The sequence below is a fragment of the Equus caballus genome, chromosome 11, assembly GCF_041296265.1.
Source record: "Equus caballus isolate H_3958 breed thoroughbred chromosome 11, TB-T2T, whole genome shotgun sequence".
NCBI lineage: Eukaryota > Metazoa > Chordata > Mammalia > Perissodactyla > Equidae > Equus > Equus caballus.
Window position 1 is genome coordinate 15396121 of NC_091694.1, and position 22753 is coordinate 15418873.

At 47.3% G+C, this 22753-nt stretch overlaps 1 protein-coding gene across 2 annotated transcripts in view; it reads left to right on the forward strand.

Moving 5' to 3' along the window:
* ERN1 (endoplasmic reticulum to nucleus signaling 1) overlaps positions 1-22753 on the forward strand; it is an 81917-nt gene that overhangs the window by 52616 nt on the left and 6548 nt on the right. For both annotated transcript variants that reach the window (XM_023652216.2, XM_070226058.1), the window contains exons 7-19: positions 1590-1691; positions 2536-2797; positions 4089-4167; positions 5207-5372; positions 8735-8853; positions 11302-11493; positions 12774-13041; positions 13782-13872; positions 14181-14370; positions 15197-15296; positions 15557-15756; positions 19234-19381; positions 20891-21018. In XM_023652216.2, coding sequence (XP_023507984.2) covers positions 1590-1691; positions 2536-2797; positions 4089-4167; positions 5207-5372; positions 8735-8853; positions 11302-11493; positions 12774-13041; positions 13782-13872; positions 14181-14370; positions 15197-15296; positions 15557-15756; positions 19234-19381; positions 20891-21018 — 2045 coding nt within the window. The remainder of the gene's footprint in view (positions 1-1589; positions 1692-2535; positions 2798-4088; positions 4168-5206; positions 5373-8734; positions 8854-11301; positions 11494-12773; positions 13042-13781; positions 13873-14180; positions 14371-15196; positions 15297-15556; positions 15757-19233; positions 19382-20890; positions 21019-22753) is intronic.

The following is a 22753-nucleotide window of genomic DNA, read 5'->3' on the forward strand; positions in this document are numbered from 1 at the left end:
GATGTTCTACCAGGTCCTCCCTCTGGCTACGATAGTTTACAACCCTCTCACATGCGGAATATACTTACCCCTTCCCAAGACTCCCAAAGTCCAGTCACAGCATCCCTCTCAAAATCCAGCATCTTGTGATCTGCATCAGGTTTGGAGGTGGGCAAGGCTCCTCTTGATCTGGAGATCTGTGAATTAAAGAGACCGTTATCCCTCTCCTCCTTCCCACCTCCCACCCCCAAAGTACAATGGTGAGACCGACAGAGCTGCAGTAAACATTCCCATTCAAAAAAGGAAGGAGAGAGAGGCACATGTCAGTCACTGGTCCTTAGTGATTCTGGAATCCAGCCAGGTGCATGTTTTCAGCTTCCCCTACTCTGAAGGTAGGGAAGATTCCTTGATTAGGGCCTAGTCTTGCCCTCTGGGATTAGTTCCCTAATATATTGTTCTCAGCAGCTCTTGGTCCCAGCCTCTGAGAAGTCCTTTCTTTTCCATAAGAAATATGGTTAGTGTTTTGTAGCTTTCTCAGTCTGTTCCTTGTCTGTTGAAAGCTAGATATCTAGAGGCCTTTGTTTTTTGGCTTTTTTTTTTGTTTTCCATTTTAACTATCTCTGGTCCTTTTGCTCCATGCTAATATCACTCCTTTAAAAACTTTGTGGGCTTCCTATGTGCCAAATTATAGTCTACTCCATTAGATTAAATCTCTGTACTTTGTGCCATGGGACAACACTCTTACAGTTCTTAGAACCTTCTTACCTAGCAGAGGATCTGTAAAGTACCACCTTAAATCTTTCTGAGGTCTCAAAGAAGGGTCTTACAGCTTCACCCTTGATTTCATCTTGACCCTGAGGCCACTTTTTACATTGAGAATCTTTTCCAGCTGGAGCATCCGTCCTAGACCCTCTATATTTCCTCTTTATTCAGCTTGAAAACAGAATGATTTCTTCTATAGCTTATCCATCTTGCATTATATTGTACAAAGTTGAGAAACCATTTGGTACTTTCATCATTCTGCCTGGAAATCTCCTTAGCCAGACCCACAAGTTCATTAGGTCCTTTCTTTCTGTTTCCCAAGTTACTGCAAGCAGTAGTCTTACTAATTGTGTCACCACTACATAGCCTGTGCCATCCCTTTTCAGCTCCCAGTAGCAGTTTCCTCACTGCTCTTTAAGTCTCACGTTGACCTTCCAGCCTCCATCTGCCACCTGGTCCAAAGTCAGTAGCACATGTTTTAGGTTTTTGTTATGACACCATCCCACTTCTAGCTATCAATTTCTAATATCAGCTGTCTATTGCTATATAATAAACAACACCAAAACGTAAGTGACCAAAACAACACTGTGATATTGCTCCTGATTTTGTGAGTCATGAGTTCAAGGGCTCAGCGAGGGTGGCTTGTCCCTGCTCCACGTGCTGTCAGCTGGGTGCACTCATGTGTCTGAAACTTCAGTGCTCCTTCAGATGGCCTTCCTCCTTCCACATGGAGGGCCTGGACTTTACACACAATTTAGGGAGGATTTGTCTGTTGTAATTTAGATAAGGTCAGTGCCTCAGTAGGTGCCGTGGCTGCTCCGGGTAACAGATTGGTGTGTGTTCTCCAGAGTACACCATCACCATGTACGACACCAAAACCCGTGAGCTCCGGTGGAATGCCACCTACTTCGACTATGCAGCCTCACTGCCTGAGGACGACATGGACTACAGTAAGTGCTGCCCGGTGGCTTTGCAAGGTCAGGCGGGTACTTGTGACCTATGAGGAAATGATTGCTCCAGAAAGCTGGATTTTCCCTTGGTCACCAGCATCTGGACTTTCCATGGACTCATAGTAAATTCTTAAACAGTCAATGTTGAAGGCAGGGGCCTGGGTGAGAAGTGTGGAGGGGAACCCAAATAAAGTGGTGGCGAGTTTAGCCTGAGAAGAGGGAGGACGCACTTTGTGGAGTCTCTCTGTGTCGCGGAGGAATTTACTACAAGCCCACAGGAAGCAGAATTAAACATCAGCTTGTGATGCTAACAACCCACTCCCTAAATGTGGTCATCCCATAGTTAATTCTCTAGTAGACATTCCCTCAATTCAAATGAAGACTGAAAACCAATTTTACCATCTTAACACTGGTATCTGAAGTCTGACAGAGATCTCCTCTGTGTCAGATGTGGGCAGTATCGTGGTCAGCTCTGACTTTGAGCTTAACCCATAGGTTTGAAACGATTGCTGGAAAATGCCAGATTCATAGGCATCTCCACTGGCTCCTTTCTCCTCAGTATTTACTGTCACTAATTGGATAGAATTCTAAAGAACGTCACCAAGTCAATTGCCTTTGAGAGTGGTCCTGTCTGTGTTTATAAGCCAGGCAGCTCCCAGTGTCTTGATATTGTACAGCCTGTGTGAGTTCAATGGAAACAAGTATGGTTATTCAGAGGAGATCTGAGAATACTCCAGAAGTCTTGTTTCCTCTAGCTGGCTGACTGCAACTTGCCAGAATAGGAGAGGATGTGGTTTCAAGATGGGGTGAGATTCAACATGCTCTGTTTATTTCATCTCTACAGAAATGTCCCACTTTGTGTCCAATGGTGATGGGCTGGTGGTGACCGTGGACAGTGAATCTGGCGATGTCCTATGGATCCAAAACTATGCTTCCCCTGTGGTGGCCTTTTATGTCTGGCAGCGGGAGGGTCTGAGGAAGGTCATGCACATCAACGTTGCTGTGGAGACCCTGCGCTATCTGACCTTCATGTCTGGGGAGGTGGGGCGCATCACCAAGTGGAAGTACCCTTTCCCCAAGGAGACGGAGGCCAAGAGCAAGCTGACGTGAGTTGGGGAACTTGGGGCAGAAGAGGCAACTGTGACCCTGACAGTCTGGTCCTGCCGTGGTGTGGCTTACCATGTGCTGGGGGCCAGGGCTCAGGTGGGAGGTCTCCGAAGCTGTGAGGAATAAAGAGCCAAGACTGGCTCAAATGTAATAACTGGGGGGCAGCCCTTGATGCTTCAGAATTCTTGAATATTAAATAAATTAATTAAAATTATCGGTGGGGATGGGAAAGAGACTGCCAATATAACTCCAGTACAATTTGGATATATCTCAGGTGGTGGGAATATAATAGATGTATTTATCTTTTAACTTTCTGTATTTTCTAAATTTTTATATTTTTAAATTTTATTTATTTTTAGTTATATTAGTCCTAAAAATCAGGAAAAAAAGTATTACTGTGTGTGTGTGTCTAAGACTCGGCAGGCTTGTGTTCTCCATCCCCACCTGTAAACAGGTCACTTAGCCTTGCTGAGCCTCAGTTTCCCACTTTACAGAGCTGTGGAGAAGATCAAATAAGATAACGTGCGTGAAAGTGTTGTCTAAATTGTACACCACTTTTCAAATGTAAGGTGGTGGCTGAGAGAGGTTCAGTAGATGACCAAGCCCAAACTTGCTATTGACGGTAACCAGAAGAGCCTGGAGGTGCAGCCCGTGCATTTTCACGCTGACTCCACAGACAAAGCCAACCCCCCACCTGCTCCTTGATGCCCCAGAGGGCCGGAGCAGCTAGCCGGGGGACCTGATGTCTCACCCAGTTTGGAATTTCTTGTGCTTCCTTTTGCTTTAGGCATCCAGGTTAGAGCAGTTGACTGTTTCTTAGGGCTTCTGTAGAACTTCTAGAATCCTTAAGAATCCTTAAGACAGAATGGTGGTGATTCTGGTGGCAGCTCAGTTGTCCAAATGTGCTGGCCAGGGCTGTCTTAGAGGCTTTGTGGTGGTTGCACGCATTCGTTCTCTCCCGGATGATCATTGCACGTAGTCCTTTCTGCAGGCCATCTTGGGGATGGTCTAGCGCAGCCATGCCGTTTGCAGATGAGGAAACAAAGCTTGCAGTTAGGTGATTTGTGCATGCTTTGAAGGCAGTGAGTGACAGCTGGGGCCTGCAGTCCAGTTCTCCTGGTTCTTAGAGCGGTACCCTGGCCTTCACACCCCACTGCTTGGAGTGCTAGGGGGTTAATCTGTTATTCCTGTGGGTGGTATTTGGGGCTGTGATACTTCTCTCCAAAAAGCCCCCTTTTGTGGGATCCAGAAATTAAGTGACTGGAATGCATGTATCTGTTTTTCTCCTAGGCCCACCCTGTATGTTGGGAAATACTCTACCAGCCTCTATGCCTCCCCTTCAATGGTACACGAGGGGGTCGCTGTTGTGGTAAGTCCACTACGGGGGTGCTCACACATGCAGCCTTCTAACTGCTCCTGTTCCGTTCTAGCAAAGAATGCCTTTGAATCATATATAAATATCCTGTTGGTTAAGAAAGCAAGACACAGATCTTAAATGCTCAAAAACATCTTGTACACATACAGTTTTCTACTTGATGAGGAGGGATGTGTGGCAAAAGCAGCTTCCTAAGCCTAGGAAGCCCTGGTGATCCCCCTTTGCTTCCGAGTTCAAGTCCAAGCTTCCCAGGCTGGTGTTCATGGCCCTCGTCCATCCACTCCCTTGGTGCCCCTCCTCCACACTGCTGGTGTCTCCATGCGAGTTGCCAACCAAGTGCATCTTCTCCCTGATTTCCAAAAGTTCCCTGTTCGTCTTTCTTAGCCTTTGTTCAGGCTGAGCCTCACCCCTTCTTCCTTTTCCCTACTCAAATCCTTTCCCTTCTTTTGTGACCTATCCGAGTCTCCTCCGATCTTGCCAGCCTGCCTCCAGCGCTCTGTCTCTGAGTGTCTGAGGCATCATGATCCTGGCTGCTTGTTTTGGTCCTTACTGTTTGGTTGGCATCTCTTGTCTTTCGCTGAGTTGGTTAGCTGCACTTGTGAGCAGGGTGGTTCCTGCCTCGGTTGCAGCCCCAGCAGTGCCCCAGTTAGCACTGGGCTCACGGCTGGAGCTCACTCCCCACCTGTCAGTTGCATCACTTGTGGACTGGTAGATACCCTTGCACTCTCTTTCACTTATATCTGCTACTCACAGTAGCTTCTTGGAATGCCACACACATCTTTCCTATTCCCCAGTTCCCAGAAATAAGAATTTAAAAAGATGTCCATGGTAAAGACGTCAGTGCAGCACTGTCACATCCTGAGGGAAGAGTTTCTTCTGCCTGATCTTAGGGCCTTGTGTCTTGCTCTGACTCTTGGACCAGCTCAACCTGGAGGTATGGCAGTCCCTTCAGCACTTAGGACTGTCAGAGGGAAGGTCTCCTTCTCGCCTGCAAGGGCTACCCCCAGGCCTCACTCCAGTTCTGTCTTCACAGCCCCGAGGCAGCACTCTTCCTTTGCTGGAAGGCCCCCAGACCGATGGTGTCACCATTGGGGACAAAGGGGAGTGTGTGATCACACCCAGCACGGACCTAAAGTTTGACCCTGGGCTCAAAGGGAAGAACAAGCTCAACTACTTGAGGAACTACTGGCTTCTGATAGGTAAGAGTTGGTGTCTCCTCACCTCAGGTGACGACGTGCTGCCTCCTGGTGGGCAAAAGCCAACCTTGCCGGTCACAGTCCTCAGCTCTGCATTGTGCTCAGTTCATGTCCAAGTTAGTCTTTCAGACCTTGGAACATTTTTACCCCCAAGGAAAATAAACAAGGTAGCTGTGTTACCAAGTCAGTTCTCAAAAATTGTTTAACTAATGTTCCAGAACTTAAGTACTAAATGAAGTAAACTTTGTGCAATCATCTGACACATTGTCAGTTATGTGCCAGGCATTGGCACTAGCACTTCAGAATGTATTTCCTTATTTCTCACAATGACCTTGTGTGAGGTAGACACCCTTGTTGTTTTCACTTATAGTTGAGGAAACCGAGGCGATTTCTATGGAAGAATTCACCTGGAGTTGGTGTAGGCATGAGAGTCGGGGTGAAGACCCATTGAGGGTGGTGGAGAGTGAGAGGCTGGACTTGGGTCAAGGAACCACAGCAGAAGTCCTGAGTGTGTGTTGCGAGGTCCCTTTTCCCTTCTCTTCCATTGTTGCTGCCATCACTAATGCCTAGGGGTTGAACTGGAGGTCCTATCAGCTAGAGAGATAAGAAGTTGAGATGACACAGTGAGTGTGACAAATGAAGTCAGAGGTGAGAGGAGCTATGTGTCTGGCAAGTGTCCCAAGTAATTAGAGCAGGACAGAGTCTTCTTGAATCTGATTTGCCCTTTCTGTGCCGCCTTCCCAATTCTGCCTCCCAGCCCCAGAGGTGATAAGAGGTGAGGCTACAGCTCCAGGTGGGGCAAGAGGTAAGTGGGAGGCCCGGAACACACATGGGCTGATGAGGTTTCTCCTCCCCATTCTCCCTCTTGGTGCCCCGCTGGTACCAGGCAGAGAGAGGGTAGGGCTGGGGGCACTGGGCAGGGGATGGGAGCGGCTTGGGAGATATGGGGCACAGGAGGCAGCAGGATCTGCTGCCACTGGGGTATGGATGGGGTGTAACTGGGGGTTGCAGGGAGGAGGCTGGCTGTACTGGAGCGTTGATGGTTCCCTTTGTAGTTATCCAAATCTTGTTCTTCTTTATGCATCCTGACTCCTCATAACCATTTTTCTTTTGGTTATTATTTTTACCAAATAATGGGCAAAGAAGATAAAATAATTCTACTTTTTTTTTTTAACAGAATAGTTTGGAAATCATACGTGAATGGGCCCATGGTGAGGAAAAATAGCTGATGAGCAGAGGTCGTTAAAATTACAAAACTGCTTAGTTTTATGTACTAGTTAAGGGGACAAAAGCTACCTATCAGTGGTTGAGAAGTGAAAAGATTGCTGGGAACTACAGAAATGTGTATGTGAGACTGTAAAAAACACGGGAAAAAAGTCTTCATGGCTCAGTCGCAAAATAATAGCCTTTTAAAATGGAAAAGTTGTGCAAGTAAAAAAACTGAGAAGCCCAACAAAGTGTAAAGAAGTAATTGGGGAAGCATCCCACAGTTCTGAAGTCCCTCTTGAGGCACTCCCAAAGCTAGTCATTTTTGAATAAGGCGGTGGGACTGCTTGACAATCTTGGTGTAGACTGGGGGCCACAGGTAGAAAGCATGTGCTCTTTTCCGTCCAGCTGTGTCCCTTAATTTGGTTTTTGTGGAAGACATTAAGGATATCCCCACATTCACAGTAATCTTGAAAATAAAACAAGTATACTTAGCTTACGTGGCGTGGTCTGTGGTTTCCCCCAGAGCAGTGGCCCTGAACTGGGGTGCTCTCAGCTTCACCTAGAGCTTTGTCAGTTAGACAGACGTGACCCCTGGATCCTGATGCAGTAGGTCCAGAGCAAGGCCCGTGCTTTTTGCCCTGGAGCCTGGACATACATGATGATAGACAGATGCATCACTAAGACCAGGTACTGTTTGTACAGAGATGTTTCAGGATCTCATGATTACCTTTGAAGAACACTTGGTTCAGAGTGTGCAGCACGATTTTACTAAAGGCCCAGCGATGGGAGACGCTTGTTCATAAGAACTACAGGAGGAATTGGGGATTCAGGCTAATCACTTCCACAGCAGACTTGGTAGATGCCCTACCGGAGGGGGAGGACTCGGAGCACTAAAAGCCGGCTTTGGGGCTGGCGCAGGCAGGGCACTACAGGGCAAGGTGGCATGCGGAAGGGCCACCTGATTTCTCTTAGAGCAAAGGTCTCTTGTTAGTGATCCTTAGAGGTACCCAGAGATAGTCGCATTCAGACCCCTAGGCCCCATCAGCATGTCTGCGTCGAGGTCTGAAGCCGGCAGACCACACATGAGGAACTCCTGCTCTGTGGCAAAGCATGTCTGGGTGTTCTTTGGCCGACAATGGCAAACCAGTGGCGGTTCAAAACCAAATTTGGTTTCGCTTAAAGGACAATGTTGTGTTGTAGATAGAGAACTGACCTAAAGATAGGGAATTAAAGAGAGTTTTTCCAGATCAAGAAATGTACATAGCTTGGACTAGCTCTTGTTTGTTTTTGTCTTGGCAATCTGCATCATAGAATCTTTGATAGGTTTGGGAGGACAATGGAAAGATCATACGGTGAGATCTGATCACAGTGAGAGAATAAAAAGGAAAGTTTGTCAGTGTGCTTGAGAGCGTGAACTGGCTCTTTTGGGTGTATGTGGAGTCATTTAATTTTAGAGCTAAACAGATTATCAAGCAGTATCAAATCCCAGTTCCTTATTTTATTCAACTTTGTCTCTCTCACAGTAATTTGCACAGAATGGATGCTCAATACATGTGTAGTGAATACTAGGTGGTCTTGAAATAGTAGAGAACAGTGAGTGAACACTGAGAGAACTCTGACCCCCTACCCATCTAGCAAATACGTCCTGTTGCTCTCTTATGAGTAATTCACCACTTCCCAGGACGGACACTCACATTTAGATAATGGGAATAGAATTCCACCCGAGCAATTTAAATACCAAGATGGGAATTGATACCCTTAGTGGAGCGATGTTACGAGGGAAAGCGTTGAGGGGAGAACTCCTTAAACTTCTAGTGAAGCTTCCTAAAGCTTCAGCAGCGTACAGCCTAAACTAGGAATTACCCACACAAGTCTCGCTCTGAACGTATCCTGAACATCCTGATCCCTCTCGTGACAAGGACGCTTCTTTGCTCCTCATTATGAGATTCAGAATACTGTATACATGGCATCAAGTAATAAAATTTCTGTCTTGATGAGATTTTTCTGGTAACTGCCTCTCATTTTCTCTCACTTTACAAATGTGAGCGTTCACCCTGTAGACCCTTCAGTGCGTGATGACTGCTGCCTAAGCGTAGCATCGAGTGCTGCTGCCGCATGGGCACTGTTCTCATTAAAAGTTTTGTTTCCTCTCCTAGGACACCATGAAACCCCACTGTCTGCGTCTACTAAGATGCTGGAGAGATTCCCCAACAATCTGCCCAAACATCGGGAAAATGTGATTCCTGCCGATTCGGAGAAAAAGAGCTTTGAGGAAGTGAGTGGGGAGGCGAACAGTTAGTTACTGGCTCTTCATCTCAGGTTTGGGGGATAAGCCTTTGCCCTTGCCTTCAGAGCCTGTGGTCTACTCACGAGGGAAGAGAATGCACAGGATTCCGCAGCAAACGACAAACTGTTAGGGGCCAACGGGGAGGCGGGGAAGCACTGGTGAAGCTGTGGGAAGGGCGGTAGGACTGATGGGTGGGTTTGGCCTGGTGGGAGACAGGCAGCTCTAGGGCTGAGGAGATAGGCCTGACCAGATCCGACGCTACCAGGTAGGGAGCAGTGGGAAATGGGGTCACGTGGGTCCAGAGGAAGCATGTTACCAAGCCTTGAGCAAGCCTGGCATCGGAGTGAAGAGTTGACAAAGAGAGGAAGTGGGGAGACCTGAAGTTCTATGGAACCAGGAGTGGCCTGTTGAAAGTGGCCTGGTTTGGCTGCTTGGTCTGGCGGAGGCTTGGTCTGGCAGACACCCAGGGCAACCTCACAGTGGAGCGTTGGGCAGCAGGGAGGCCTACCTAGGAGGTAGCTGCCGTGAGGTTCTGACTTGGGTGACCTTCCTGCAGCCCTGGGGGGATACAGTGTGTAGTCAGGGTCTCAGCTAGAGACAGAGGGCCACCCAAATTAGGATAATTTGAGGGGAGTTTAATAGAGGGACTGTTCACACAGTAGACAGTTCCAGCGGTTCTCTTAGCAGGCTTTGGCCTGAAGTGGGAGCAGAGGGAGTGGAGAGGGCCCCAGACCAGGATCCTAGAGCTTCAGTTGAGGTAGTCAGCAGCCCCACAGAACATGACCTCATTCTCCTCCCTCTGTCTCATCTCCTGGTTCCGAATCAGAAACCAGAGGACAGGGGAGACCATTGCTCTGCCCATGTGGGGCTGCTTTCTCGGGCAGGGAGCAAGTGGAGACGGCTGGACAGTGGCTCTGTAGGAGGAGTCGGAGCAGGCCAGTAGGGTGGGGGTGGGGGTCCAAGGGCCATTCAGGCTTGGTAGCTCCTCCGGCCCTGCCATAGGGGGCTGGGTGGCTGAGAAGGGCCCTGGGCTATGGTCAGGGTCAGAGGAGAGGCTGGCTGAGGTGAGGACCACAATCACGATGAATTCACTTTAGAGATTTACATTTTATCCAGAGAGAAAGGAAAGGAAAATCATGTGGACATTTACGATTCCCAGGCAAAGTATCTATGTTGTCCCTCATCTCTGGAGGTAGCCAGGTCAGGGAAATGCACTGAGTCCTAAAACGGTGATCTTGGATAGCATTGGTGCCCTAAAATCTTGATCTATTTTGATCTTATTAAAGTCAAGCGTATTCGTTATTGAACACTTAGAAAATAAAAGCCTGAAGAATAAGACAATACCCTTAATCTAACACCCAGAGATAGCCACAGTTGAAATTTTCATATATAATTGTCCGGTCTTGAACAGAGTCTTTTAAAAGTCCATTAAAATACTCTGAGGTGCGTTTATATGATAATAAGACGTAACTTTTAAACAAACATACTTGAGCAAATGTAATCAAAAGAGCGTTGTCCCTGGTCACACACTCAGAAACATTAGTCAGTTGCCTGTCACACACCAGCCATGCCACACCCCCCCGTACACGTGGGAAGGGGGCAGCTGGAGTGGGAGAGAAGGTCCTCATGGGCAGAAGTCTGGAGGGGTGAAGGGGGTGAGCTTGGGGGGGATGCCGAGCCCTGCGCTCGCCAACGAGGCCATGTTCGTTTCATTGGGCAAACAGTAACAGCGCATCTGGAACACTGCATGCTCGAGAACAAATCAACGCATTTTTCTGAACTATTCCTGAAGTCCTAGAGATTCTGAAGAGCTTGGACAGAAGCTCCACTTTTATCCAATTTAATTTGGGGCTTCTAAGTAAAATTTTCTTTAACAAAGTGTTCTGATGTGTTTCAAAAACTTTGAAAAATAGTGGAATAGTTGAATAAATGATTTTGTTTTTGGAGTCGCACTGAAAGTTTACAAGCAGTGTAAGAAAGCTGCTTTATTACTTTATAACTGTGTGTGTGTGTGTGTGTGTGTGATCTAATGTGAAATGGTATTACCAAATTGACTACTAACCTTTTCACCAGACTTTGTTATGGATGGTTTCAGCGTTTTCCCAAATATCAAATCTACCATCAAAGGAGAAAGTATTTGCCTTCAATGAGGATTTTCAAAAGAATATAGAATCTGAAGGCACTTTCAAAAGTATTGCTCTAAAAACTGTTTTTGAGTAATGATAATATCACTGCAGTGATGTGTGGCCTCTGAAGGCAATGACTTTGAAAAAGGCAACAATTATCTGGCTTTGTGATCTTTAGATGGGCTTTTTAAAAATCTGCGTTTTACGGTGTAGTCATTCCTTGTAAATAGTCATTGCTTCTCTTGATCCTTTGGCACATTTCTACCTGGCTAGAAGCTTTGCAGTGATGTAGCCACTCTCTCCCGTACAGGTTATCAACCTGGTTGACCAAACTTCAGAAAGTGCGCCTACCACTGTTTCTCAGGAGGTGGAAGAGAAGTTCACTCATGCCCCCGCCAAGCCTGAGGCCCCCGTGGACTCCATGCTCAAGGACATAGCCACCATTATCCTGAGCACCTTCCTGCTCATCGGCTGGGTGGCCTTCATCATCACCTACCCCTTAGTAAGTCTCAACCCCTTCCCTTTGCTCTTCCGCACGTGTCCGAACTCCTGTGCCCATCACCTGATGTCGGTGAGGTCTGGACAAAAATGGCAAACAAGCAGATATGTTTCCTTTCACATTTAAAAGCCAGTATTTGCTTATCTTCCAAAACATTGTAATTAAAGAGACACTAGTTTCTCAAGAAAGGACAATTTTGTACTTACATTTAGTTTAACTGGTGGTAGAAACTGATCTGCAAACCTTGCTTGCAGATCATTTTGAATAGTTAACTGTTTTCTTTTTCTTTTCTTAAAAACTGCCTGTTAGGGATATCAGATAGAGTGAAAAAGTTGGCATGGTAATTCCTTCGACTTTCCAGTTGGAAGTAAGCAAGCTAAAATTACGTAGTTGAGTAGGTTGTGGGTTGGATAAAATATGCTAGAGGAATATTCCTAATGAAGTTACTCAGAGCATTGAAATGTTATTGCCTTAGAACACAAACGCTCGGGAATGGGAATGACAAGCCCTTTATGGCACTTTCCATTTGTCCACATGTGTTCACCTGCATTCTTTTATTTTTTACCCCACACAGTCTTATAAGGTTATTATTATTTATCCTCTACCCACAAATAAAGAAACTAGACTCTGGGAAGTTAACTAACTTTCCCAAGGTTACTCAGCTCATAGATGGCATTTCCAGGATTTCAACCCAAGGTTAGGAGAGAGAAAGCGGGAGAGAGCCCGTGCTGGAAAACTCCCAGTGGATTGTTGGCTACACACCCGTTCCTGTAGTCACCTTCCCAAGCCAGGCTAGTAATAATCACGGATCACTGCCACTTCAAATTGTGACGGAATGAACTTTCAGAATAATTGAGAGGAGGGTGGGGGTGTGGGGAAGGTAATGTGATGAAGTGGGGGGAGCGAGACCCTGGCCAGGCTCCCCGCGTTTCAGTCCCGCTCTGTCACATCCTGACTGCGTGGCTATGGACCCATGGCTGCTAGGTTCTAAGCCCAGCTGCCTCCTCTGCTTCTCTGGGTTGCTGACATCTGTGCACTAGCCTCTATCAAGTGCATAGCCCTAGTAGACAGCAAGCCTGGGTCTTCTAAGTCTAACTGGCACAAAGACCTCCAGTCATTGAGCCGATTCTGCCTCCTCTGCCTGTTTGCTGGTCTCATCCCACCCTGTGGGGTCGTATAAAGAGCACCTGCTTCCTTAGCCATGGGGAGCCTCTCCTTTCTAGCCTGCTTGTTGCCCTGGGGGGATGGGCTGCACTTGTCTGGATGTGTGTTTCTCCTCCCAGAGCATGCATCAGCAGCAGCAGCTTCAGCACCAACAGTTCCAGAAGGAACTGGAGAAAATCCAGCTCCTGCAACAGCAGCAGCTGCCCTTCCACCCACCTGGAGATGTGGTTCAGGACACCGAGCTCCTGGACTCATCCGGCCCGTACTCGGAGAGCTCAGCCACCAGCAGCCCCAGCACGTCCCCCAGAGCCTCCAACCACTCGCTCCACTCTACCGGCTCTGCCTCCAAGGCTGGCACCAGCCCCTTCCTGGAGCAGGACGACGAGGGTAAAGCGAGTTGTTATTTGGTGCTATTTTCTTTTTCATTTGAACACTACCCAAGAACCATAAAGCACTGTGTGCTTCCTGGAGTCTCAGTGGGATTATGAAGTGCGTTCCCAAGGGTTTACCAAGTTCTCACCTAACTCTCACTCTGGGGTCTGGGCTTCTGCCCCATCCAATGGCCTCTTCGCCCTCCCTCCGTCTTGCTCTGCAAGGGCTGGGAATCACTGCTGACCAGAGATGCACTGATCATCTGGCTTGAGAACATTCCCGAGGCAGCCAGAGGCCAAGTATAGAAGTACAACTATTGGCCCACTTTCCTCTGGGAGGGTGGCTCAGGCCGCCTGTCAGGGCCAATATTCTGAGGGGATTAACAGAGCTGGTGCAAGAGACCTCAAGAGTCCTTGGTCTCAAGCTGGAGACTATGCTCCTGGTCTCTTCATCGCATCACTGTCGCTTCCTGAATGTTTCAGGGGCAAGTCTTTAGGTGGATCTGTAGAGAACCCTTGTCTTCAGGAAGACATACATTCTCATAGTAATGAAAAGGCAGGCCTAGGAGGCAGGGGGCTGCCCTGGGTGTAAATCGGAGTGGACCCCGCCAGCTCTTGTTTACCGGGCACTGGGGACCTAGAGCCTCTGAGATCCCATCTCTTCATCGGAGCTCAGGAAGCTAGTGGCCATTCCAGCCTCAAGATGTTCAGGTTGTTTGTTTAAAACAACCTCTTCTCTTTCCTGTTTTGTCTCAGATGAGGAAACCAGCATGGTGATAGTTGGGAAAATTTCATTCTGTCCCAAGGATGTCCTGGGCCACGGAGCAGAGGGCACAATTGTGTACCGGTGAGTGGATTGGAGAGCCCTGTGCCTTACCACCTCATGTGTGAGTGCCTGTTGGCAATCCAGGTGGCATGCCAGGCTCCAGGGGCACAGCAGGGTCATCACAGTGACCAAGACAGGAGTTCTGCCTCCAGGGAGAGGAGTGATGACCACAGGGCTACCTGGTGGTTGGTCAGGGCACCCTGGGCTGTGGGTCTGATGAGGTGACCACTGCGTCACTGGAGAAGGAGCACCGGGGGTCCACGGGTCTCCTCTCGTTTCCACAGCCAAACTTGTACCTCCAAACCCAACCCCTGCTCCTTGTCCTTCAGGGGCATGTTTGACAACCGCGACGTAGCAGTCAAGAGGATCCTCCCTGAGTGTTTCAGTTTCGCAGACCGTGAGGTCCAGCTACTGCGAGAATCAGACGAGCACCCGAACGTGATCCGTTACTTCTGCACTGAGAGGGACCGGCAGTTCCAGTACATTGCCATTGAGCTGTGTGCAGCCACTCTGCAGGAGGTGGGTGCCCAGTGGTCACCAACAGCTTTGCCTCGCACCGCAACTTCCCTTCTCCTGGCAACTAGGGCATGGTTTTAGGGGCTGCCCATTTCTCTTTTTTAATTTATTTTTATTAACTTTACTGAAGTTAAAGTACAATGTACTCATTTTAGATGTACAGTTTGATGCATTTTGGCAAGAGTATATACCCATTTAACCACAAACAGTCAAAATGTAGAGCATTTTTATCATCCCACCTTTAGTTGGGTGGTCCGCTCAGCATGTGTGAGGCAGTCTTAGGTTGCAAGTAGCATCTCTGTCCCTCTTGGCCTCCAGGACACCTGGCCGGTCCCTTTTCCCGCGGCTGGTCAGGGCTGGCGTGGGCTTGGAGGGTGCTCATCAGTTGATGGCCTGAGTCATTAGGATCCAGCAGACTCCTTTTGCTCAGGTTCCAGGCTCAGCATGAACCTATTTCACTGTCGTTTGGCTTCATTTGTAGGTTGATCTCTATGAGGCAGTGAACTTGAGTTTCTTGCCCTCTTGTCTTTCTCACTGTAAACTAGTAACTTGGAGGCTTGTTTGTTTAAGGTAGCCTATAACTTGAGGAGAAAGTCTGCTGGAAAATATGTATTTGGACAGAGAATCTTGTCTGTAAAACTTCCCATTTCTTTCTTAAAATATGATCAAAGAAAATGAGTTGCCCCAATACCAAATGTTAATTAAAGCAAAAAGCTGCAGGCAGGACTTTCCTAAATAAAATTGAATCCCTTAAAAAAAAAAACAGAAAGAAGGCACGCTGAGGGGGCAAGTCCTGAGCGCTCTGACCTCACCGTCGTCTCTCTTGCAGTACGTGGAGCAGAAGGACTTTGCCCACCTCGGCCTGGAGCCCATCACCTTGCTGCAGCAGACCACCTCGGGCCTGGCCCACCTGCACTCCCTCAACATTGGTAAGAGGCTTCCCTTTGTGAGGCCACGGCCCTGGGTGGGTGACAGACGTGCTCAGCTGTGCCTCGCCTCTATCAGAGCTCTTTGCTGCATTGCTGGTGTGCAAGTTGTATCAGAATTTGAGGAGGCCTCTTACACAGTTGAAAACCAGAACCTTCAGAGGTGGTCTATTGGCAGCCTGAGCAGGGTGCACGCCCCTTTGTAGAGGGAGGCCGGATGTTGCTCTGGGTGAATATTGGGCTAATCTGAAGTTTTGTCTTAGTTCACAGAGACCTGAAGCCTCACAACATTCTCCTCTCCATGCCCAACGCACATGGCAGGATCAAGGCCATGATCTCCGACTTCGGCCTCTGCAAGAAACTGGCCGTGGGCAGGCATAGCTTCAGCCGCCGTTCAGGAGTGCCTGGCACAGAAGGCTGGATCGCTCCGGAGATGCTGAGCGAAGACTGCAAGGAAAACCCTGTGAGTAATGAGCACAGACCTTTGAGACCTGCAGAACCAGCCTCTTGTGTCTTCGGGAGTGAGAGCCTCCAAATTCAAGCCTTGGGGGCTGGAGCACATGTTAGCTGGAGAAGGACATTTCTTTCACAAAGAGCACCCTGCTGGCTTCCAAATTGTCTCGTGTTCAGATGAAGGAAAGGGGCGAATGTGGGCATTTGACTATTTTTTTCCCCCTACTCTTCCAATCACTTCCACCCCTGTTTTGGGAAACTGAGAAATCAGGACTTGCATATGGTGGACAACAAACTTCCAGTTTTTATTCTTTTTTTATTTTTTCTATTTTTGTTTCCCCGGCTTTTTATTTTGAGAATTTTTAGACACAGAAAATTGAAAGATTCTTTCAGTGAATACCTCTGTACGTCCACCTAGATTCAGCATTTGTTAATATTTTTCACTCTCTCTATTCATCTGTTGCTGGAGCATTTGAATATAAGTCGCAGGCATCCCAGCCTTCCACCCTAAAATACTTCTGCACAGTGTCTCCCAAGAACACATACGTTCTACTTCCTAAGCACCGCACCATTATCACACCTCAACAGTCTGTGCTGTTTCCATGATAGCTAATATTCAATCCATATTCAAATTTCCCCAATTGTTCCCCAGATGTCTGTTATAGAGCTGGGTTTTGTAAGCCAAGACCCAATCAACTATCTTTTCTTGCATTTGAGCATCTCTCTTTTCATCTACTACGGTCCTCCTACCTTTTGTATTCTGTGATCCTGACTTTTTGAAGAGTGCAGGCACTTCTCTGTAGCATGCCCCATTCAGGACTTGCTCTCTCGTTTCCTTATGATGGTGTTTAACTTGCCTCTCTGTTCCTTGTATTTCCTGTAGAACTAGAACTAGGTGTGAAGGCTCAATTAGATTCAAGTTTATTGTTTTTGGCAAGAACAGTCACAAGACACAGCGTTAGGAAGCATGAGGTGGCAGGTTGTACCATTATTATTGTACCCCATGAGAGATGCTACCTTGGCTCACCTGGCACAGCTGGTGACCCCTGATCTCTCCACCCCGAAAGGTACTTTTCCCCCTTTGTTGTTAGCACTGCATGGGATGATACTTTGGCGCAGTGAGAATCTCCTGGTAACCAACAGTCATTCACCTGATGGTTCAGCATCCATTGACAATCCTTACCTGAATCACTTAACTCAGTGGAAATTCTTCTGCGTTTATTAGCTGACATTTTTCTGTAAAGAAGAGCTTTATTTGTAGCCCTTATTCTCTTTTTTCTTTTATTTTTTCACCCTTACTCCTTTTGATACTCAAATTGTCCCAGATTTGGCCAATGGGAGCCCTTCAGGCTGGCTTCTGCACCCTTTTGCTAAGAGCCCATGCGTGTTCGAGCACCTTGCTTTCTAGCACAAGGCATTAGAGGATTACCTTGCACTTCCTTGATCCAAACCCAGCTGGGATGAGCCATCATAAAATAGATTAGATCCAGTAGAGCCCTCTTGCCCAATTCTACATACCTTAAACATCTTATTTTAACTTAAAGCAAGTAATGTAATTCTTTTTTTTTTAATTGGCATCTGAGCTAACATCTGTTGCCAATCTTCTTTTTTTTCTTCTTCTTCTCCCCAGAGCACCCCCAGTACATAGCTGTATATTCTAATTGTGGGTCCTTCTAGTTGTGCTGTGTGGGCTGCTGCCTCAGCATGGCTTGATGAGCAGTGCCATGTCTGCATCCAGCATCCAAACCGGCAAAACCCCGGGCCGCCAAAGTGGAATGCGCGAACCCAACCACTCGGCCACAGGGCCGAGTAATGTAATTCTTTAAGTAATGGAAATCTTTTGATGTAGGTCAATGTCTTTTCTTTGAATTTGGGTCCAACTGAATGGAGTTGATCATTTTCCCTCTTGCATGAAGCATATTCACATGCCACGTCTATGACTTCTAGATTGAGACTTGGACATTTCCAACCCTTCTAAGCAAATTGAGAGCAGAATCCTAGCTTTTAACTATTTATGTCCCAGTCCCTTGCAGTTGAGTCTCCCACGTCTAATTTCACAGCAGTTTTTGTAGCCACTCCATTTTATCGAGTCTTTCCAAAGATTCAGCTTACCTCAAACTTGCTGGCACGTATATTTTATCAGTTTATGGAATATTTAAATTACAAGAACGAGGGGCAGTAATAAGTTAGGGAAAGAACATACCTGAGCACAGAGATAAGCTAGTGGGAGCAGAAGGAGCCAGGCAGGCAGGACAAGAGCTCCCAGCTTCAGCAGTGAGTGTGCTGGGGACGTCAGGAAGTGCAGGCTGCAGAAAACGGGATGCATTAATGACACACTGAGTAGGTGAGTGGTGGCAGTCAGGTAAGAACTTCAGCTATGGTGGATTGCTCCTCTTTTCCTGGATCTGTCACCCACCTAAGGAAAATTCTAGTAAGGTAAAATAAAGGTGATTGGGCATTGGAATTAGAAGACCTGAGTCTTGTCCTGGTTTGTCACTGTCCAGCAGTGACCCTGGGCTTGTCATTGAATATTTCTGCTTGTGTCTTCATCTGGGAATGACGACATTAGCTCTGCTTGCCTCACACAGCTGTTGTGAGGCCGATGGACTGTACAGTATTGTTAAGGTGTGTTTCTCTAGCGTGGAAGGCGACAAGCTCCTGGCTCCCTCTCACTAGATCCTCACGTCGTCCAGTGGAGAATCTAAGAGGTGGAGCCTAGCAAGAGGGCCCCAAGCCGTGTTTGGGACCACACCAGTGTTACACTCCAAGTAGCACAAGCTAGAAATCACACATGCACATTCCCTAGAGAGAAGCTCAGCCCTAGACACTGAATGATTTCACAGGATAGGTGAGAGGAGTATCACGTAACAGGAGAGCCTTCACTAGAAACTTGTCAAATAATTTCTTTGTGGGGCTGTTCTTGAACCCAGAGCTGTTTGATTCATTTATTAACAAAGTTTTGAGACCTACTATGTGTGGGCACCATTCTAGGCCCCTTGGGACTACAGCAGGGAAGCAATGCACAAAAATCCCTGCCTACGAGGACACACATGCTGGTTGGGTAAAGAATAACTGATGGCCAGCAGGGGGCTTCCTGTGGGCTGGGCGCTGGTTTAAGGAACCATTTTCACATATTAACGCAGTTAATGTTCACAACACCCTATGAGGAACATACCGTTGTTATCCGCATTTTACATTCGGAGACCCCAAGACACAGAGCAGTCAGGGGGCTTCCAGCTGGCAAGTGGCAGAGCCAGTGTCCCAGGCAGTCATCTCCAGAGCCCGTATTCTCCATGTGACCACAGACACTCGTGCAGCACCTGCAGGCTGCGCAGCACTGCTCTGAGCAATCCCGTACGTTAGCTGGTTCTCCCAGGACACCATCGAGGTGGAAGCAGCAGCAGCCACGCTCCTCTCCTCCCTGGCTGCCGGGTGAGAATGAGGATCCTGCCCCAGAAGGCCTCTCACGCCTCATGTTTCTTTTCAGACCTACACCGTGGACATCTTCTCTGCTGGCTGTGTCTTTTACTACGTGATATCTGAGGGCAGCCACCCTTTTGGGAAGTCCCTGCAGCGGCAGGCCAACATCCTCCTGGGTGCCTACAGCCTCGACTGCTTACACCCCGAGAAGCACGGTGAGTGGGCAGCAGGACGGGATGGGTCAGGCACAACTCCTCCACTGCCCACGTGGCCCCCCTGGACTGGGGTTGTGCTGGCTTTGCACTCCCAGAGGCCCTTCTTTCCAGCTGCTCACCTGTGGGCCTCAGTGAATTGACGACTCATTCCAGAGCTGGTGGAGGGCTGAGTCGGTTATCCTTGGGGCACCTCCTTCTAAAGCCAAGAAGCTCTGAGGTTCCTTCAGGTCACCAAGTTACCTGTTTGACCTGGGCAAAGGCCCCTTAGGGGACCTCTGTTTTCCAGCTTGTGACTTGTGAGGGTTAAATAATCTGAGGTCCCTTCCTGCACTGACATTTAGGAAGATAGATAGTCCATGCTCAGTGAACTAGACTCTCTCGTTTGCAGGCCACTGGTCAGCAGATGTGGCCTGGGCTGGAGATAGACAAGCTTGGTTCTAACTCTCCTGGCGTGGGTGCAACAAGTCTTTCTCCCTGACTTCAGGGTCTCTCGCATTATAATTGGCCTATGACGCCCCAGTGCCACCTTTTTAAAAAGTTAAAACTAGGGCCAGCCCCAGTGGCTTAGTGGTTAAGTTCAGCAGCACTGCTTCGATGGCCCACGTCGGTTCCCAGGCACGGACCTACACCACTTGTCTATCGGTGGCCATGCTTTGGTGGTGGCTCACATACAAAAAGAGGAAGATTGGCAGCAGATGTTAGCTCAGGGCAAATCTTCCCCAGCAAAAATAAATACATAAATAGAACTAACTTATTGTTTTACTTATGGATGATTTTCCTTATTCCCTGTAGAAAAAACAGATTAGCATAAAGGCCCATAATTCCATTATACAGTGATGAGTGACTGCTCTTAATATTTTTGTATATATTATTCCAGTCATCCCTCTGAGACATGTATGCATATTTTTATTAAAAATGAGATTAAAGGGGCTGACCAAGTGGTTAAGTTTACATGCTCCGCTTTGGCCACCCAGGGTTTCATGAGTTCAAATCCTGGGTGTGGACATGGTACCGCTCATCAAGCTATGTTGAGGTGGCATCCCACGTACCACAACTAGAAGGACCCACAACTAAAATATATACAACTATGTACTGGGGGGCTTTGGGGAGAAAAAGGAAAAATAAAATCTTTAAAAAAAAAAATGGGATTAAATAATACATGCTGTTTTGCAACACGCTCATTTTTTAACTTCATCTTGAATCTTTCTCCATGTCAATCTGCATTCAGTCATGGCGTCATTTTAATGGCTCACAGTGCAGTATATGGAGGCACAGCAGTGTTACCTGGGCCTCTGATATTGGGTGTTTCCAGTCGTTCCTTTTCACAAACCAGGCATTGAGGACTCTCCTTATTAGCCAGAGTTTTGTGCAAGTTCTTAATCATGTTATTGGAATGGATTCCTGTCAGTGGACTCTTGAGTCAAGGGCGTGCCGATTGTAGGGTATTTGGTGTTTCACTGTGGCTTGAGGCTGTTGGTAGAGTTGCTTGTGTATGTTCCTCCTTTGTAGAAGATGTCATTGCCCGAGAATTAATAGAGAAGATGATTGCAATGGATCCTCAGAAGCGCCCCTCAGCGAAGCATGTGCTGAAACACCCGTTCTTCTGGAGCCTAGAAAAGCAGCTCCAGTTCTTTCAGGTAAAGACGTTTGTTTTCTTTATCAAAAATCTTTATTTAGTTCTTTCCAGAGTTTGAAAATATAGCAAAGGACAAAGAATAAAACAAATGACTCATAATCGCGTAACTGAGAGATAACCATGTTTAATATATTTTCTTCATATACATAAAAGAGTGATTAGGATCAAACTGTATTTAGTTTTGTAATCTGCTTTTATTTTATGTTTTGCTATACATAATATTTTAACTATTTTTTCATGTTAAAGTTTGAGAATTTTAATGACTGTAGTATTCTATCATATGAATGTGCCATAATTTTAAAACTTTGTTAATAGGAACTTTCAAACATATGCAAAAGTAGAGGGAATACTATAATGAACTCCCATTTGCCCGTCAGCCAGCTTCAACAATTATTAACTCAATCTCTGCCCTCTCTCCACCCCTCCCTACCTCAGATTATTTTAAAGCAAATCCCAGGCATTGTATAATTCCATAAATTTAAACATTTCCTTATATTGGATTTTTTTTCTCTCATCTTTTACTCAGTCATTCCCCAGATCTCTTTTTGCTTAAGATAGATTCTGAGAAGTTAAATTATAGGATCAAGGCATATGAACTCCTTTAGTGGTTTAACTGTTTTAAGACTCCGTGACATTGCCAGGTGGCTTTGTGGAAAGGTGATGTGTTTCTCAAAGTCTTCCCTGGGGTGAGCTCGGCATGACTCGCCCGGATGCCTGCTACCAGCACACCCACTCTGAAAGCAGGCATGCGGCGGCTGTGCTTTTTTCCCTCCTGGGTCTGGGCCTGCGTGGAGTTGATAAGCACCGTGATCTGGAAGTGACTGTCACACTGTCCTGGAGCCTGACGGGAGCTGGCTGTGGTGAAGCCCCCAGAATGCAAGCTCCTTGAGAGCAGGAGTGATTGATTGCTGGGCTCACTGCTGTGTCCTCACCACCCGGGACACTGCCTGGCACACGCAGATGCTTAGTAACTATTTGGATGGGTTGGGAGGGGGAGGGTTTAATGCCATTTTCCGTGGCAGTAGTGGGTATGTGTAACATCAGGTTGATCGCTGTGTTCCACAGGACATAACATTAAAATACTGAGGTCACATGTCTTCAAGGGACTTTTGGAAAGTAGCCAGGTCACTTTGATGAAGATAAAATGTAAAACAGGAATAAAGCTCAAACAAGACCTTCACCCCACCGTGGGTTAGGGTTTAAACTCATGGTATTTCCAAGTCGTATGTCTTGCAAACACAGCTGGCTTACATGTTATCAACTAACTGTAAGGGCTCTGCAGCACAGAGCCGTGTGGCCCCAGTGTCCCCGAGTTGACAGTCTAATCCCTCCAAGGCTGTCCTCTAGCAACTGCAAGTTAGAGGGTCAGCCAGTCTGCCTTCATCTTCATCAAAGAAAGAAAAGACTATATGGGTCTTAGAAGCCTGCTCAGCATTAGCGCACGGGGGCTCGTCACTCTGTTCCCTCAGCCGTTGATGGACCTGTCTTACGGGTGGGGGCCAGTCTCAGGGGGCGTATGTTCATCCGTCAAACACAGAGCAGGGTTTGAATCCAGGGCGGGGCCTCCGGAGCCCACACTCTTGTCTCCAGGTTTCCTCCTCCAAAGAAGGCTTGGCTTCATCTGTCTTTTCTAATGTTGAGTGAGGAGTGACGACCCTTCACCAGTTATGGATGTTTCACTGGGTAGACAAAAAGCACGGGATGCACATCCAAATTGGGCTTTTTTTGGTTCATTG